The sequence below is a fragment of the Squalius cephalus genome (assembly GCF_949319135.1).
Source record: "Squalius cephalus genome assembly, chromosome: 17".
NCBI lineage: Eukaryota > Metazoa > Chordata > Actinopteri > Cypriniformes > Leuciscidae > Squalius > Squalius cephalus.
In genome coordinates this window covers 19,689,495-19,709,340 of record NC_137138.1, presented here as the reverse complement: position 1 = coordinate 19,709,340, position 19,846 = coordinate 19,689,495, and the positions used below count along the sequence as shown (strand labels likewise).

The following is a 19,846-nucleotide window of genomic DNA, read 5'->3' as shown; positions in this document are numbered from 1 at the left end:
GTCTAGATGCATATTAACTGAGAAACACATACTGTAGTCAGTGCAGGGCTCAACAATAAGGATGGCTGACCTGGGCTTGTGATAGGCATGGTCAGATAGTAAGAATGTGTTGAAAATTTCAAACCAATCAGTAATGTTATGCCATGGATGCCATTTTAAATTAATTGCTGTCTTGAAGAACTCTTATTGAAGATAAGAGTGAAGAGCTGAAGAGCTTTTATTGCCTTTTTTTTCTAGTATTCCTGAAAAATGTACAATAAATAATATTTTTAAATAAAAATAAAATTAAAAATGTAAGCATTATACAGGTAAAGTTACAAATATAACATTATACATGTAAATATACACTATCATTCAAAAGCTTAGAGTAACCAAGGCATTTATTTGATCAAAAATACAGGTAAAACAGTAATACTATAAAATATTATTACAATTTGAATTAACTGTTGAACAATTGAATGCATCCTTGTTAAATAAAAGTGTTTATTTTAATCTTACTGACCCCAAACTTTTTAATGGTAATGTATAAATCTATATTTTTTGTGTGTGTGTGAAAATGAGCCCGGCAGTGAAAATTTGCTTACATATCTCTAAAGATCACATTAATTTTTTTTGGGTCATTCAATGTGATGTTATGGTGCTTTGGAAGTCTGCGTGAAATCACTTCCTTAGGTGCTGTCTGTTTAGTCATCGACTGAGTGGGCAATAAGGCAGCTGCCTTGTGTTTCGGACACAGCCACATTGTTAACCAGTAAGCAATTTAGGCTATGTCAGATTATTTGAAAACAGTCTGACTCCAATCTGTTCCCAGACATGTGCGGTGCCTTTTCATAGTGATGTGGTGACTTTCTGGTCTAATCTAAATCTAATATGGTGTGTTAGATAGCTAGTTAGAGCAGTCAACTTCAGAGTGTGCTGGAAAATCCAGCATCTACTGGTAGATGTGTTTTGAAATGTGGTTTCGACTGGTAGACCATGTTGAAACAAGAAACAAACCCGATACCACCTGGTCTCACCAGCTAGAAACCATCTACCATGTTCTACCAGTCTATGCTGGATTACACCCAGATACATGTCCAGGAATTACCTTCTCCGTCTTCTTCCGGTTCGTTGGCTTCAATGGCTTCGATGGTTGCTGGAAGGAGAGATGGGGAGTGTGTTACACCTGAACAAGCCATGCAACAGCAGAAACGCACAGGCAGCAGTTGTGCACAAGCAACGGCGGGCGTCGGGACAACCCTGAGAGACGCATGCACGCCAACCAGACTATGGACCACAGACTCAGACAATACCCTCAACCATTCGCACATTCGGCAGGAGGCTTCTCCTGCTTTTCACGCTTGCTGTGCTCTGGACACCCTAGAGGCCTCTCAGAAACTCATTCTCACCCCAGTTTACCAATGACGGGTAAACCGACCCACTAATGTGTCCATGCTTTGGGGGAACTAAAAGAGCAGCACCCCAAAGCTCGGAGTTTGTCAGAGGATACAGAGAGAGACAGATGGAGAGACAGGTGGAAGAGACAGGGACAGACACTATAGAGACAGTAAAGGAGGAAATAAAGAGAGAGAGAGAAAGAGAGAGAGAGAAAGAGAGTAGGAGATAGAGGGAGACAAGAACCAAGAGAGGAACATGGCCAGTGCTGGATCGTGTTCTCACCACTCTGTAGAGTCTGCTTGCCTCCAGAAAGCACCCCGCTGGGCAGCATGCCGGTAGGGGTCAGGCCCTTCAGGGTCAACACATTCTCACTCTCTTCTCTGCAAAGACAGGACATAACCATCAGAAATAATATCACAAACTGATTTTACACTATTGACCAAAAGTTTGGGGTCAACAAGATTTTTTTATGTTTTTGAAAGAAGTCTTTTATTCTCACCAAGGCTGCATTTATTTGATCAAAAAAACGCAGTAAAAACAGTAATACTGTAAACTGTAATTCCTGAATTTTCAGTCTTTAGTGTAACACGATTCTTCAGAAAATATTCTAATATGCTGATCTGGTGCTCAAGAAACATTTCTTAATATCAATGTTGAAAACAGTTGTGCTGCTTACTATTGTTATGCTTTATTGTGTAATATTTTTGCATTTATTTGAAATAGAAATATTTTGTAACATTATATATATGTTCTTTACTGTCAATTTTGATCAATTTAATGCAAAAATAAAAGTATTAAAGGTAGGGTGGGCAATTTCAGAGAGGCTAGCAATAGCAAGCTAGCTTTGAAAGCATGACATCCCACCCTCCCTTCAGAGCGCTCTCTAAAACCAGGCGCTTGTCTGAAGTTTAAAATCATTGGTTACCCGTAAGCCAATCACATAATGTTTGGTTATGACGTGTGTTATGCGCAGGCTCAGCCGCATCTAACTTCCACTGTAAACACATGTATGATGCGAAAACAAAACCATCGAGCGAAATACCGGAGTGAACATGGCTGTGAACGACTTTTGCAGATTATGCTCTCAGCCCGCCCTCTGTTCGTTGATTGGCCGGCTGTTTTGAGGCCGGAGGAAAATGGGAAGAAAGGTCGCTATCTCAGACTGAGTACAGAAGCGAACTGAAATTGAGCGGAAGTACGAAGTCTGACGTAGTCAGGCTAGTGAACAACTCCGGGTAGAATGTCATTGGTGGCCATCTTATAAGTTTGTAAGCATAAGCTTGTTGTTTTGGTTCAGGAGGACCTGTAAAAACGGCTGCTGTTTGTTTGCAGCGCTTGGTGACTGTCAGACTACAACTCTACATAGCCTTACAAAACGCGCTGATGATGTGTGATGTCTGTGCAAGCAGGTGCATGGAGGAATGGAAATACATATGCTGACAGGCAGGTAGGACAAAAAAAGTGAAAAGTAGTGTACATATAAAATTAGTTATCAGTGACCTTTATATTCAGTACATTTAAAAAACCAAGCAGATTAAACCAGGAGTTATTAAACTGGGGTCTGGCAAAACATTTCTGAAGAGAAAAAGTTAACATTTACTGAAACTTATATTATATATATATATATATATATATATATATATATATATATATATTTATTTATTACATGGCTTGGCTGAATTCCAATGTAGAATGCAGTCTGTTATTTCTTGATAACAGGCCGCTGCGAAGTATAACAGACCGTTGCCATGAAAAACAGAGCGTTGCTATGGAGGCAGGATTCTAACCGTAGAGACGGAACGAACTATTTTCTTTAGCGGAAGCAATACAATCGTTTTTAAATCAATACACTCCTTTTTTAATCAAAATTTTGTGTCAAGTTATTTATTTATTTTGTAGGTAGCCATGTAATAAACGGGATAATGTATAGGGAGGCGGTTGTTATAGCGAATAACAACCCCTTCAGGCTGATTCAAGACCCCTCCGGTTCGCGTCGGGGTCCCGTTCAGCCTGTTGGGGTTGTTATTCGCTATAACAACCGCCTCCCTATACATTATCCCTTACATATATATATATATATTATATATATATATATATATATATATATATATATATATATATATATATATATATATATATATTATGCTTTCATTCGGCATTCAGGCTGGACAGAAATCACAATATAAATTGTGATATTTCTTTTTTACAGTAAATAAATAAGAAATAAAAAAAGTATTTTGCCCATATTTTGGTTTAAATATATTCACAATATAATTGTTATCTTTATAAAATCACTTTTACTGTTATTCTTAGACCGTATAAATGGGTATTTTTGAATCAAAATATACAGCTGCCTTTGTATTTTAGGAAAGGGGTCTCTCAAAAATACTTACTGACATAATTATCCTCCCCAAACTTGCATGTTACAACCACAGATGTCCAAAGAATTCAATACTGAACCTTTAAAATACTACCTTTAAAATAGTTTCTTACATCCCAGTTTTATGTTGTACTGAATATCGCAATTTCTTGCTTTTAAGAAGCCTTTCCTCTATATATCATATATGACAAGCAAGAACGGTTTCATATGCATGTGACCCAGCTGACCGCAGACTGAATGACTCAGCTGGAGGAAGCCCCATTTGTACCTGAGAACCGAGAACATCTTGGCCATCTTCCCAATGGCACGGATTTTGTTCCTAATCACCTCTTTGCGAGCAGCTGCTGCATTGGCTGTGGGCGGAAAGAAAAACATGAAGCAGTCTCAGTTTGTATGACCAGAGGCTAAAAACCTACAGAAACTTTTCTTCTTTTATATACATAGATGTAGACACACAAGAAAGTATGTTTTGTGTTGGCGGCAGTTTCAAGAGTAACTAACTTAAAGAAGCGACACTACTAACTAACCTACATGTTTCAGTTAGTGTAGCTCAGTTTTTTCTTAAAATCATGAAGCTTTTAAAGTAACAAGCTACTTTTTCCAATGCGTAGAGTGACAAAACACTCACATTGTCACATTGGTGTAAATTGTTATAAGTGTAACTGTAAGTGTAACTGTAACTGTAAGTGTAAGTGTAACTGAATCAGAGATATACTGCTCTGATTAAAGTAAATAATAATGCTAAAATATTATTAGCTACAAAATAGCTATTTTTACTAGCTTGTTTGACTGTGGTTTAATTTGCTTTAAATTATAAGTAGCTTGTAACTTGAAATGCTTACATTTTAAAGTAGCTTTCCCAATACTTGCTGGAGTTAGTTCCTGTAGCGGCTAGCTAAGTCAAGCACAAAACTTAAGGGCTATTACAAACACAATATCACAACGGTGCTACTTAACAGGAAAGATACTGAAATGACCGTGAGTCATAATTCAGGATGTACCTGACGCCAAAGAAAAGGCCCTCTCTGTTGAGAAATCATAATCATGTTTCATGTGGAATAAATCATGTTTATGTTCTGCATAGGACAGTGAAGCGTACAAGTGAAGATGTCTCACCGTCAAAGATCTCTTCTCCATCATTCATCAGCTCATCATCAGAACAGATGCTCAACACATTTACCAGCATCTCCGTGACTGCAGGCCAAGCAACAGTCAATCACAACATATCAAAATAGGACATTTAGTTGAAAGTAATCGGACATTAGCAAAAATGTTTTATTGTATTGTCAAGCCTGTCAATATCCAGTTGTATATAGATTTATGTGACAGAGGTACCTTTCTCCCCCACAAATGGCAGTGACCAGGTGAAGACATCCATGAAATTTGGCAGCCAGTAAGGATGAGGGGAGCAGTTAAACTGCCGGATGTTCATTACATTGTTCTCATACTTCAGAACGGCAGCTGAGGAAGTGAGTAATAAGAAAAAGTGAGCAAGCATTTGAGTTTTCTCTAATCAATAATATGGGAAATAATCTCAAGAGACCGTGGCTTCCTGAGCCTCTGGGTTTGTTTCCTAATCAACTAATTCAAGTGGAATCATTTTCTAAACTGTGTTTCTGGAATGATCCGCTAAAATAGTGTGTGCACACAATATGACAAAACCCAAGCTAAACGAGCTTTCTGAGGAAAAACACCAATCAAAAAGGGTGTAAATATATCCTGATATACAGTACATCAATTTGTAAGTGGCTGAACATTCATTTTCACAAAAAGCCTCCACTAGATGGTACTGCGGAGAGGTTGACCCTGTTCCATCAGCGGATGATGAGACCACATGGATGGAGTCACTCGAGCTGATGGTTCTGCCCACGCTCTCTGTTCTCATCACAAAGCTCCATTTTTTCACGCATATCTCACTGTAAGGGAAAGCAGAACTCACCTTTGTTATTGTAAACATCAAGGTAGTTTGGTGCAGAGAAGATGGTAATTAGGGAAGGGAATCCAGTAGTCTGACTCTTCCTGTACATCCGGTAGCTGTGAGAAGAGGGAAAGGGAAGATAAAAATGTTTTCATTTACTTTCATAGACAAAATGTGCAAAAACTGTACTTGTATGGAAAGATGTACCATTAAAAGGACACCTTTGTACCTTATATACCATGAAAAGGTGCATATTAGCACACAAATAATACAAATAAAATAAAGAGCTGAAGACAGGAAATACATACCCTGCATCTTGTGCTTCGTGTGCTCGAATGATTGATAACAAGTTATTATTCTGTAGGAAGTCACAGACAGCCGGATAACTGCAACACAGTGATTGAGAAAAGGCAAAGAGAATGAGAGAGAAAATAAGAGCCAACATTCAGAAACTGTGGGTGGACGAGTCTCATTAATGTTGTATTGTTTTTTCAATGTTTTTTCATCGTCAGCCAAGCAAAACATTCATGTGTGAATGGAGCACGAGTGCAGTTCCATGTGTGTCCAGCAGGGGCAGTGTGGCGCTCAACTGTTTATCACTCAATATCCATGTTTACAGATATCCTGAGAAAGAAATGCCTTGTTCTTATATGCAATTCAGAGTTCATGTATGTTTGGATATACATTAACATTCACACACTTTTGCACTCACAGTTTAAGCAGACCCTGACATGATTTGTGTTTCAATGGCATTTATATTTTCTCATGAAGCTGTATCAGTATTCTCATGCCAAGAATTTTACTCTCATAAGTTAACTACATTAGTTAACGTGAACTAACAATGAAAAATATGTCTAAAGCATTTCTATTAAACTTTGTAAATAGGCCTATTCATTTCAACATTTACTAATACATTATTCAAATCAAAGTATCTGTTAATCTGTATCTGTTAATAATCTGATACTTAAAAGCATCTGTTTAATGAGTATAAACTAACAATGAACAGTCTGCAAAGTGTCACAAGATGGCGTTAAATTACCTCTTATCTCAAATAACATTACAATAATAATGAATTTAAACAACTTACAGAGCTCTTACAGTACTTGAACCACCTGACTGCTGCATATTAATTTAGGCGTTGATAAGTGTTGATAAAATAGAAATGCATAAATCCGACAAATATGTGCATAAAGCGTTTACACAACACTGTTGTCAACTAAAAACTGAAAACTTTTTATGCATTTTGGCCATTAATTTACATGGCAACAGCATTTTGGGGACCAGAAAACAATACCGTTATCATCTCCGTGTAAACTACAAAAACGGTGACGTCATGTGCATGGACTGGCATGCATAACACGGCTTTTTTAACCGTTTTTCGTGGATCCGTGTGAACAGGGAAAAACTTTTCCGTTTTTAGTACATAGTTGTCATGTAAACAACGCAGTCCAGCGCAGATTAAATAAATAGCTATACACAGAAAAAAGGTAAAAAATCATAACGCAACCAAGAAATTAATAATATCCTATAACCCCAGAGCTCTGCTGATTGATTCCCACCTATATTCTAAACCTGTAACATTTTCTTCTGTGGAACAGAAAAGGAGCTGTCAGGCAGAATGTTCACACTGCTTTTTTCCATACAATGAAAACGAACGTTCCAAGCTTCTTTGTGAGAAAGCGCTGCTGTGCTAACATACGTTTGCTTATAACACAGAGAGTGTGTAAAAGGGTGTGTGAGCTGCTTTCTGTCTTTCTCTCTCGTGTCATCGGCTAATGAGGGGGCACTGCTGCTTTACCACTGCTTTCTACCAATCACTTCTTCCTCTGCATCTCTCTTTCTCTCTCGCTATCACTCGCTCCAGTTTGGGAAGAGGAAACAGGTCGTCATGGCAACACCACACTGCAGAGCCCTTGGGGATTGTGGGATAGATCGCAAAGCTGTGTTGCCGTTGCTGGCCGCAGTGTAAGCCCTTCACTCACTCCCTCCTTCCATCTCACTCTTTCTGCTGACTACAGTACGATCAAGAGGCTGAAAAGGCATCCCCCCTTCTCCTCGTCTGATAGCTTCACCCTAGTCTCGCATAGTCTGACATTTGGCTATCAGCATAAAGTCTGGTCCACTTTCAGATTATTCTGACAATTATTCTGTGTGAGCAAGTGCTTCATACTTCGCTAAACTATTGACAACAGACCAGCTACAATTTATCTTAATTTGACTACTAATTTGACCTAATGTGACTGCACCATTACAATGGAAGCCAATCCGTAAAAAGTCAAAATACTCACTATTTCAATAGCTACAGGAAGTAAACAATATGCATGTTAACTGAACCAGAAAATATGCTGTGTAAAAAAATGAATAATAATAATTTACAGTTTTGCTTATGGATAAAATGTAAAATTTGCCACTAATTGCTTATTCTATACTCTAAATGTCTTAATTAGCATAGGAACCATATAACCATATACATAGAGCCTGCATTAGCATGAAGGCAATCACATAAACAAACGGAGTGAATGGAGTGAAAGAGTAGTGATTAAACACCAACATGGTGATTCAGGGAGGTGGGCAGCTCGAGGAACACTGACAACACAGATTAAAACAAATGGCTTCTGTGAGCCTTGCATAACAGAAATGTGTGTGGGTATGTATCTGTCTAAGTAGAGTATGAAGCATTGTGTGTATGTGTAATAAATTCAGTCTTGTGTGTCCTGTAACATGGCTGCCACTGGTATTATGCATATAACACATAGACACACTAATAAATGTACATTTGGATGAATGGATGGATATAGACAGAAGGACTTTCTGTCTGTTTCTCACACACACAACACTATTGTATAGCTACAGAAGATGAAATGCTAATGCTAATGCTAAAGCACAACATCAAAATGCTGAAAAACAAAGACCAATCTTTCCTCTCGCTATGAGAAACAAACATTCATTCTCACATACACATGCTCACTGCTGTTCCATCAAATTTTCAGCAGTGTGTGAAATATTAAGAGGCTGTTGCTTTATGCATTCAGAGCAGAGGGCAGAAAACAAGGGCAGCCCTGGACACCTGGAGAGACCCGACAACCCCCCACCGACTCGGCTGTCCTCATACACACACACACACACACACATGAATACACTCAAATATGTGCACACAATCTGTTACACAAGCACCTACATACAAGCTGACACATATATAACGTATGCCTATTTACCTATACATCCAAGGGAAACCGGGGCTAGTTGTCATATAAGCTGTTTCTAAGTAACTATAAGACTTTGAGTGAAAAGTTCAATTGCTCGTTTTCTCAAGCAGTGGTTTTGTGTGTTGGTTTCAAACACCTCATTCAAAATCATCTTAAAAAATAATCATTTTGTCTTCCAAACTAAAATCCTAATATCTTTTTCTATAGGTGTTGTGTAAAAAGGTGAACACAATAAAACCTATGTAAACGGATTTTTTTTTAAATATTTTGAAAATTCATGTAAAAAAATATGTAATACCTTTCAAACGTTTGGGTTCAGTAGGATTTCTTTTGAAATAAATTAATACCTTTTTATTCATTATGGATGCATTAAATTAATAAGTAACAGTAAATACATTTATAATGTTAAAAAAGATTTGTATTTCAAATAAATTCTCTTCTAACGAACTTTCTACTCATCAAAGAATCCTGTGATAAAAAAAAAAAAAAAAGTATCATGGTTTCCACAAATACATCAAGCAGCACAACTGGTTTCAACATTGATAATAATACATTTTGTTGTTATATTTTTATTTGGGCAAGTTGCCCTTCATGTTTTAACAAATGTATTTGTTGATTACAATATATTTAGCATAAAACAATGGTTGTATGTCACCTTTTAAAAATTGAAAAATCCATGATAGGCCATTTTATGGCAGAATTCTTTGTGACAGCTTTTCTCATATAGTGTGACAACATGTCCACACTCAGGCACATCAAAACACACACCTTTAAAAACACAAAAATCACCCACCTGTAGAAGTATGAGCAGCCTCTGACTGTGTTGTGGCTAAAGTACTCTTGGCTCTTTTCATTGCCGAAGTCCTCCAGTGGATCAGACCAAAGCAAATCACACATAGGCCCGAATGCTGGGGGCTCCTTGAACCGGTCCAACTAGGCCACAGAGACACAAATATAATACAGAATACAGTAATACACACACATTCACTGCTTTCTTGTGGCCATGCATGAAATCTTTCTCCTCCCACACACAGCTCTGCTGTTCATGCATGGCTTGGCAGTACCTTCTTTATGTCGTCTAAGTTCTGTATTTCTGGGGACAGGCCACCGTGGACGCACAGGAACTGTTGGTTCATGAGAGCTGCCAAGGGCAGACAGTCAAACGCATCCATACAGGAATCGTAAACCTGCTCTGAATACTTGATTTTACCTGATACACAGAGAGGGAGAAAGAGAACAAGTGAGTACTATCAAATACATAGAAAATGAATGTACACAGACAGCCATGAGCCAATATCTGTTACTCTGTTTTACACTTTCCAAAGACATTTTTAGTGCTAGCATAACAAAATGAAGACCAAATATGCATTAGATGTGTAATTGATGTTTTATCTGTGTTTTTTTTTTTTTTCATTCTTGTGCTGCCACAGAGCATGATGGGAAATGTAGTCTGATTGCACACATCTGTCACCTCATAAACTTGCTGAATGAGTAGAATTCTTTCTTAAGAGTAGTAAATGGTACCATCAGCATTCACAATTCAGCTGGTGTCATGTAGTTAACGATGTGATCGTTAAGGACCTACATAAACTTGGTTTTTATGTAAATGATCTCTGTTATGATTGGTTATTCTCAGCATAATGGCACTGGTGTTATCAGGGAGAAGTTGCTGAACTAAATGAGCATATGTAAATGTGCTACATAAATTAATATGTAAGCGTGGGCGCCCGGGCGGTCATTCTAATAGGGTAAAGATTCTCACATCACAGGCATGCGTTAACATTAAAGTATGTTGACATAGTACGTCAAGCTCTTTCATTTCAAAAGAACAAAAAAAATCTTGTTTTCCCACGATATGCCCCCTAAGGCTAAATGAAGGAAAGTCATTCCAAGAAAGATACCAGAGGTGACATCATGTTTTTTTGTTTTTTTTTGCCAAAAACAACCTAATATTTGTTGCAAACAACAGCTATTTTGTTATGACAGCACTTATCATGTTTTTCTCTGGCCTCATTAGATTCCTACTGGGACCGAATTTTAATGGTCAGCCCCATGTGTCTCAGTGCGTCACAAACACTCACACACAAGATAAACAGTGTCTCGAGACAGAGAAGGTTTTTTTTCTCTCTCAGTGTGTCGACGCGTGTCCTATTCTCATTATGTCTCAATACGCCACCTCTCAAAAGCATATGTAACCATGCCGACACGTCAGTGGAGTAGACACAGAAAGAGTTTGCCGTCACGTCTCCCTCCCACCTCACCTGTCTCTGTGCTCCGCCGCTCTGCCTCATGGGAAGGCTCCATTCTGAAGCATTACCTCATACTCCACATCCCACCCCCCCCTCCACCCCTCCCAACAGCTCTGCGTTATAAACCTCATTCACCTTAAATGGAAAGATTTGTCCTTTCAGGAACAATAGACATAGTAGGAAATTGAGGGCTGTGCTCTGTTATTCTAATTTGACTATTTACTGTGAAATATAGGGATATGGAAATTCATATACCCCTTTTCAACTTGTCATTTTTCTGAAACATGAATTACAAATCAAATATACAGATAAAGCTAAAACTTTACAATAAGGTCTCATTCGTTAACATTAGTTAATGCATTAACTAACATGAGCTAACAATCAGCAATATGTTTTATTTTTAAAGCATATATTAACCTTTGTTACTGTTAACTACTGTTAACAAATTAAACTTCTTGTAAACTTACCTATAAAACATATAAACAATTTATTCTAAATAAGGAAATTCTATAATTATATTAAATATACTGGAAAACAGAAAAATAAATCGCTATGGAATCTACACCTTTCCAATCTTTTTAAACCATTATTCTGAGCTATTAATTACAAGTCAGATGTAAATTCAGATTTAAATTCAGATAAAAATAATGATGTTACCATACAAAAGTTAAGTATTTAGTATTTAAGTATTTAGACCAGGGCTACATTTATTTGATCAGAAATACAGTAATACTGAAATATTAGTACAATTTAAAATAACTGTTTTCTATTTTAATATTTTTAAAAATGTAATTTATCCCTGTGATGGCAAAGCTGAATTTTCAGAAGCCATTTCGCCAGTGTCAAATTATGAAAACATGTTGAAAACATTTATACTGCTTGCTTAATATTTTTCGCGAAACCGTGAATTTTTTTTTTCAGGATTCTTTGATTAATGGAAAGTTCAAAACAACTCAAATATAAATCTTTTGTAACATTATTAACATAATAATAACTTTACTGTCACTTTTGATCAATTCAATGCATCCTTGCTAAATAAAAGTATTAATTTACTACTGATACTTTTCTCTAGTCATTCTTTCGCCATTACAAATGACATAACCAGCACATTAAAACAGCATTGCAAGTGCAAAAGGAGAATACTCACATTCTTGTTTGAAGGTGAAATATTCTGTCAAATGTCTACATTCATGATTTCCTCTCAGTAAAAATAGCGTCTTTGGGTAGAGGATTTTCAGTGACCAGAGGTACAGAACACACTACAGAGAAGGAGAGAGAAAAAGAGCTGAAACATATGGCCACATCCATGAGATACCTACAAACATCATGCTAATTTAGGCCAGCGCAATGTCTGTGTAGTGTTAATGATACACTTCCAATTACATTACATATGTTATCACATCTACTGTCAGCCCTCATCACCTTCACTGGCTGCCCGCGGACCAAACCATACATGGGTTGCCTCCTCTCCCTTTACTGCTAATACACACACACACACACAACCAGGCTGACTAACTCATGCTGATCTCATGTATTTATGCTTTAACAAATAGAAGAAGATTTCTCCACCAAAAACATTGGGAGATGAGTGATTGAATTGAGCAGTCTGTGTTGAAATGTGTTCGCAGAGCTAATCATGGCCTACAGTCAAAGATGGCAGAAACTGGACATGTCAAAGAACGTGAATGTCAGAGCACAGCGCTCACGGATGACTGATTCCTCTTCTCTGTTTGAAGCTGGAGGAAGATTCCCTGACGTGTGTGACAGAATTGGCCGTTCTTGTTATCAAAGGAACACTACAAGATAACTGGGATAACTATCAGCCAATAACAATGTCTGCTTGGTCAAAAGAAACTGTAGGTTATGCTTTCATGTGAGTTTCAAAACCTCCCGACTGCCTTGAAAATGGAAAATGGACATTTTTAGGAGGGATTTTTAAAATTGTCATATTATTTTTTTCTTATTATTAATACTTTTTTTTCAATAAAAAACGCTTTTTGTCACATGGTGCAAGCAGTTACAGTGGTGTCTTGCAATTTGGCATGATATAATCCACCAAAAACAAAAGCTTTTTAATGCTTTTATAATTATAATGCTGTTTTAATGAGCATTTATTCATTGATTAAATTAGTTATAATGTTTATTAATTGAAAGACGACATGGAATATATCTTATTTTTTAGACGTGTCATCATACATCATACATCATGCATACATACATATTACAACATTTAACCTCGTAGAATTAGTTTATTAAATATTTTGACTATTTTAATAATGCTTTCAGCTAGTGCAGTTACTCTTTTTAACACAATTTCACCATGTTTAATAAAATGCTGCCGATTTTTCTTAAAAAGCAGTACTGAAATGCAAATTCAATCTAGACATGGTAATGACACAAATTAACCTTTTCATTCAAATGAATCCAAATTCTTTCATTTCTTTCAGTTAACGTGATTACCATGAAACCATGAATAGATGTAGGGCTGGACGATATAGCAAAAATATGATCACAATATTTTCTTTCCATATTGATTGATATCGATATTTATCACAATATATAATTTGATAATGCTGCCAGCTTGAAGAGTATTCCGACAATGACTGAAGCCTGGAGAAAGCAGAAGGTTCATTGACTAAATTTTTATATTTTATTAGCAAAAATAGAATAGCATAACGTAAACTTTTAGCTGTGCAACTTGCTTTTTCTGCCTTAAAACAACAGAAGTTAGGTTGCCTTGTAAGGTATTAAAGTAGCAGCAAACATCCCAATAATTTGAAGAAGTACAACCTATTCAAATAAAGTTGGATAAAATAAAGTTAAAAAATATTAACTATGCACTGATTTTACATCTATGAAATTATTTAGAGGTAGAAATTTAAATAAAAAGTGCAAAATATAAACACTGTAAACCAGTCATTATGATACACAGATTGACATGGGACCACATTCTTGTACACTCTGTGTTGTGGTTGGGATGATGATGATTTTTTAGGTTTCCCGCCTTGGTTGGAACCAACCAACGACTTATTTTGCACACCGTCTAGGCCGTGAACGCGTTTTTCTATTTCACTTTTCTATTGTTTTTTCTATGTAAACCTGCACTAGACAGATGTGTTTGACCGTTGCACTCGGTCTTTTGTGGCGTCTCATGCATGACACAACATTCTAAAAAGGCACCGCTCAAGTTAAAAGATGTTCAACTTTTTGTTCCACTGACCTTAGTCTATCACTTAGTCCTTAGTCTTAGTCTATCACTTAGCCCTTAGTCTATCATTCAGCCCTTAGTCTTAGTCTATCACTTAGCCCTTAGTCTTAGTCTATCATTCAGCCCTTAGTCTTAGACTATCACTTAGCCCTTAGTCTTAGACTATCACTTAGCCCTTAGTCTTAGTCTATCATTCAGCCCTTAGTCTTAGACTATCACTTAGCCCTTAGTCTTAGTCTATCACTTAGTCTTAGTCTATCACTTAGTCTTAGGTCTTAGTCTATCACTTAGCCCTGAGCCCCCCCCCCCCCCATTTGATAGAAATTTCTGTCATTTGTGATAAAACGCTTCCCAGCCATTGACGGAATTTTCCAGCTTTCCCTGTTTTCACTGTTATACGGTAACAGTTATGCTGTTACTCATCTTCTGAAAGAGTACTGAATCTCCTGATCAAAACACATGTGAAGAAGACGCAGAAACAAGCGATATTATATGCAAACATATACATATGTAAATTTAATGCATTTAATTTAATATTCAACAATATTATTAATCTGCCTGCATTGACACCATTATATGAGAACATAACTGAGCTGGACGATCACGGTTTTCTCCAGAGCGGCTATATACATAAATGAACTAAATTAATAACTTAGTCAAAAATGATTCAAAAATGAATCATCACTGAACTTACTTAAGCTGGACTGTGACACTATTTTCTTCTGGAAACAAACTTTGTTGCATTATTTTCCTGTTATCTCTGTAAAGCTATGAATAAATGTGAATTGACTTGTAAAATCACACGATCAACAACATTAAACAGCATATAAATCAAAACTGCTGAAATGAATGAAATGTCAATCCAGGACGAGTTATAGGACTGTGCAAGCATTAGGGGTGTTGATGGACTGGATCTACTCCATCTATGTTTTGATCATCGTTCTGAATCGTAGTCTTTGACAAAATTGCTATTTTTTGATCAAAATATTCTGGGGGCCATGACATTTTTGGAGAAAATGTTAAAAACTGCTGGCGGTGGCTGGCAACTTTTCTAAAAGAGAAAAAGAGAAACCCAAACCACCTCCATATAATTGATGTTGCGTTACCCTTTTTTCAACAATTTCCTCAGCTTTGGTTAACTTAATTTCACTTTCGTTTCCCTCACCGGCTCCCTGCAGACTGGCTGGCTGTTGTAGCGTCTATTTCTGCTGTGGAGTAAGTACTGGTGGGGTAATTCATACTCATATTGAGTGAAAATGTCGACATAAATTGTATCGCGATCTCTATATGACATTGTTTATCACCCAGCCCTAAATAGATGGATGCATACTCTTCTCACCTCGATACTGAAGTAACCCCGGTCCACATAGTCGCCCAGGAACAGGTATCGTGTCGTGGCTGGAGAGCCGCCCACCTCAAACAGCTTCATCAGGTCGAAAAACTGCCCATGAATGTCACCGCACACTGCATAAAGGAAAAGAAGGTGGTGGAGAAAGAGAGCGAGAGAGAGAGAGAGGGGAGAAAATATTGACTAGCTGAGCTGGATGCAAACAGACACAACTGTTAGTTTGCTCAATATACAGGATATACAAATGTTAATCCATGGGGGATTCATACAGCCATAGCTACTAAAATCATTCTGTAACCGCGTAATCCCTTAATGTCAACATGTAGATTGCTCGAGTCATAATGAACTGATCGAATTGACAGGAAGCACAATCACAGCTGTGCACATCTAGGGCCGTGAAACACCTAAGAGCCTATATCCAACATGCTGTAGCTGGCCTGAAGATCTTTGTTGCTCCTTTTGCAACATAATTCTCTCTCTCTCTGAGAGTGAGAGAGGGAGAGAGAGAGAGAGAGCAACGCAAACTCCTGTTTCCATGGAGACATGAATTTGATGAGAATAAAGAATGAAATAAATGAGGAGTTTGCGTTGGCATGGAGATGCTGCCTAAGAGTTTGCCCCAGAGGCCTCTCAGCCTGTAGTGTGTGTGGGTGTGGCCACGGACACACACACGTTTAAAACCCTCTTAGCTACTTCGTCACATATCCCTACACCTAGATACGAAGCCCACATCGCTGTCATGCGAAGATAGAGGTTCGTGGAATTATAGGCAAGTGTGTTTGTTCTGACTCTTGTGAGAATTTCAGTCAAACTCCGGCGCTTGAGGAATCTGGGTTTACAGCAAAAGTCCAGATTGTGTGATATGACCTAGTGTAAGTGCGTCACCATGCTTGAGACCTGTGATAAACTGTGGAGCATGTCACTTCCTGTTTCTCCCACTTAATATACATCATGAAATCGCTTGACAAGCAGTTTTCTTTCCTTGTTAATGTACAAATCTGTTCAAAACCTTGGGGTCTCTTATGTCTCTTATGCTCATCAGACTGCATTTATTTGATCAAAAATACAGTAAAATGGTAAAACTGTAAGATTTTAAAATATTATACTGTTTTCAATTTTAATATAGCCTATATAATACATTTCTGTGATGCAAAGTTGAATTTTCAGCATCATTACTCCATTGTTTAGTGTCACATGACATTTACATTTAAATGTCATGTCACATGATCCTTAAGAAATCATTCTAATATGCTGATTTGCTGCTCAAGAAACATTTCTTATGATTACCAATGCTGAAAAAAACTGAAATATTTTTGATATATTTTTTGCACGATTCTTTGATGAATAGAAAGTTCAAAAGATCAGCATTTATTTGAAATAAAAAATAAATTTTCTTTACTGTCAATTTTAATCAATTTAAAGCATCACAGCTGAATAAATGTAATAATTTCATAAAGACTGACACCAAACTTTTGACCAATAGAGTATGTCCAGGCAATACATACAACAGGGATGTGCAAAACTACATATTTTCAAATTCGACCAGTCATTAGGTTGCCTGAACGACTAGTTGACTAATCAGTCTTCAGGGATCCCTGTATAACAGGCTGCTTCTTATGGGCTGTTTAAACACGTTCATATTCAATATTTTTGACTTGCTTTCCTAGTAGAGAGATACTGTCAGCATGAAACAGAAATTTCAATCGTTTTTTTTCTGTGATTTTTAAGTGAAATTACTTCTCGAATGAGAATTGGTTGGATTGTTGTCGTCTGCTAATTGCTGCAATCTCATGGTGTGAGTGAAATGTTGTTGGAAGCAACAGAAAAGTGAATGATTTTGTTTAACAAATAACAATGTGAAGGATAAATCATTGTATCATTGTGTAAAATTGTATCATCACTTACTCATCCTCAAGTTGTTTCTTTCGTCTGCTGAACACCAAAGAAGATATTTTGAAGAATGCCGGTAACCAGACAGTTGACGTTAGCCATTTACTTCCATAGAATTATTTTTTTTCCTATAGAAGTCAAGCTACCATCAACTATTTGATTACCAACATTCTTTAAAATATCTTCTTTTGTGTTCAACATTCATACAGGTTTGGAACAACTTGAGGGTGAGTCAATTATGACAAAATTTTCATTTTTGGGTGAACTATCCCTTTAAATGATCATCATTTAGGAGTCCACTAGCATACACAAAGCTCACAGATAAACTTGTGGGTATTTTAATCGACTCTACAGGCCTTCATCTACTCTCACTAATGTTTCCTTTCTGAACACACAAGCATTCATGTTTCAAGCTTAATAAATATAGACTATCATGTTGTCCTCCTTTTCTTAAAATGCTAAATCACAAGCATTCTGTCAGGCTCTACCCAAACAGCTCCTTTACTTCCAGATCAATGCCCAAATCAATAGATCCATTCTCAAGCCAAACCACTTATTTAGCCTTAAATGTCTCGGGGGAAGCCGCTTAAATTAAGATTCCTCACGTCAAATGAATTAGCGGATTTATCTGTCCTAAATCACACAGCAGCCGCAAGCAGTCCACCGAGTCTGACATACATCCAAAATGGGCCATTAACATGAACCATTAACACACACTATAGAGCAAAAGCCCTAGAAGTAATCAAGCACCGCAGCGTAGTGAGGAAAAAACGAAAGCCTCTAGAGGAAATGATGTGGAGAATGGCTAAAGGGACCGTTTTCTCGAAGGCCGGGGTCACAGGGGCTGCAGTTAGCGCTGTTTCTCTCACTTTGTTTCCTCCCGGAGCAGGACTGAATGACAGGGAGGTGACAAGCTGAACTCTCTCGCTTATCTGTGCTCGCTCGCTCCTCCACCGACTAGTAAAGAGATTCTTCCGCCCCCTTGTATTCAGCCTTCTCACGCTGTGCTTATTTCCCTTCTCTCACCCTGCCTCCTCAACTGCACCCAAGCCATCGATAAACACGCAGATGCATTGTGGGACGCCATCTGATTTCACCTCATATGAGGCTCAAGATCTAGAAAAGATGTTACAAATCGAGTCATTAAAAACACATTCATTTCATCCACACTGCTTTTGTTATGCGTGTGTTAGACGGGTCTCACAGGAGTTTAGGGCTCACCGTGTATCCCCAGGTGGGCTCTCTCTCCCCCTGGGCGCCTGGTTTACTCCTGGCGACTTCAAACCTGCTCATCTGCCGCTGTCTGAAATTCCTGTTGTTAAAGTCTTTGTAGATATGGATACTAGGTTTATATAATCCAAAACGGTAGGGGGGTGGGGGGTGCAGATATGCCCAGTCACGTTGCAGCATCAGAGCTGCATAATGCATAGGCAAATCAGATGCGCCCTGGCTGTGTTAGTAAGTGGCGTTTACTGTATATAAATGAGCGGATCCTGCATATTGAGACATTACATTATGCATGAAGAGGTATATGAATTGTGCATGGAAATGATCCCGGGTCCCGGTGTTAAGTGCTTCTGTTTAAACGAATCGGCTGGTTCGCGGAGCTGATTTTAACTGCGCTTCGGGAGAAAGAGGTATTAAACGTGGAATTAACATGCCTGTTCACATTCCCGTGTGGGTCACATGCCACCCGAGCACACGAGGAGGAGAATGTTGATGGAATCCCATGTGTGTCACACAGTGATCTTTCTCTCTGTGCTGCTCCTTTACTCCTGATATCTGATATCACACCTCTCACTCCTGTTATCTGTTCATCTCCTCACTTCTCCTCTCATGCTTTCATTCATGTTCTTATCTTCTTTCATCTGCTCCTCTTCTCTCCTCTCTCATATCATCTCATTGATTCATCTCCCCTGTTCTCCTCTTTTGTCCTCTATTCACCTCCTCTGTTCTTCTTCCTCCTCTTTTCTCCTCTCATCTGTTCATCTCCTTTCCTCCCTTAATTTGTTCGACTGCTCTCGTCTTTCTTCTCTCCTTGCTCACCATCTGTTCATTTCCAGTCTTCTTTTCTCTCCATCTCTCCTCTCATTCAGAATCTCTTTTTTCTCCTCTTCTCCTCCTCTACTGTAATCTGCTTATCTCACTTCCCTTCCATCTCCCATCTCAAATCATCATCTCATGTGTTCATCTCCTCCTTTCTCTCCTTTCTTTTTATTTTGTAACCCCTCCTCACCCACCTCTTCTCCACGTACCTCTGTTCATCTCCT

At 37.9% G+C, this 19,846-nt stretch overlaps 1 protein-coding gene across 2 annotated transcripts in view; it reads right to left on the bottom strand.

The window, feature by feature from the left end:
* ppp3ca (protein phosphatase 3, catalytic subunit, alpha isozyme) overlaps positions 1 to 19,846 on the bottom strand; it is a 48,939-nt gene that overhangs the window by 4,223 nt on the left and 24,870 nt on the right. Inside the window, exons 3-13 of one of the 2 annotated variants that reach the window (XM_079847839.1) lie at positions 15,678 to 15,802; positions 12,278 to 12,389; positions 9,946 to 10,091; positions 9,675 to 9,814; positions 5,984 to 6,061; positions 5,697 to 5,791; positions 5,093 to 5,218; positions 4,874 to 4,951; positions 4,026 to 4,110; positions 1,660 to 1,757; positions 1,088 to 1,135 (exon numbers count right to left, since the gene is read on the bottom strand). In XM_079847839.1, the coding sequence (XP_079703965.1) occupies positions 1,088 to 1,135; positions 1,660 to 1,757; positions 4,026 to 4,110; positions 4,874 to 4,951; positions 5,093 to 5,218; positions 5,697 to 5,791; positions 5,984 to 6,061; positions 9,675 to 9,814; positions 9,946 to 10,091; positions 12,278 to 12,389; positions 15,678 to 15,802 (1,131 nt within the window). The remainder of the gene's footprint in view (positions 1 to 1,087; positions 1,136 to 1,659; positions 1,758 to 4,025; positions 4,111 to 4,873; positions 4,952 to 5,092; positions 5,219 to 5,696; positions 5,792 to 5,983; positions 6,062 to 9,674; positions 9,815 to 9,945; positions 10,092 to 12,277; positions 12,390 to 15,677; positions 15,803 to 19,846) is intronic. The other variant, XM_079847840.1, reaches the window with a different exon arrangement.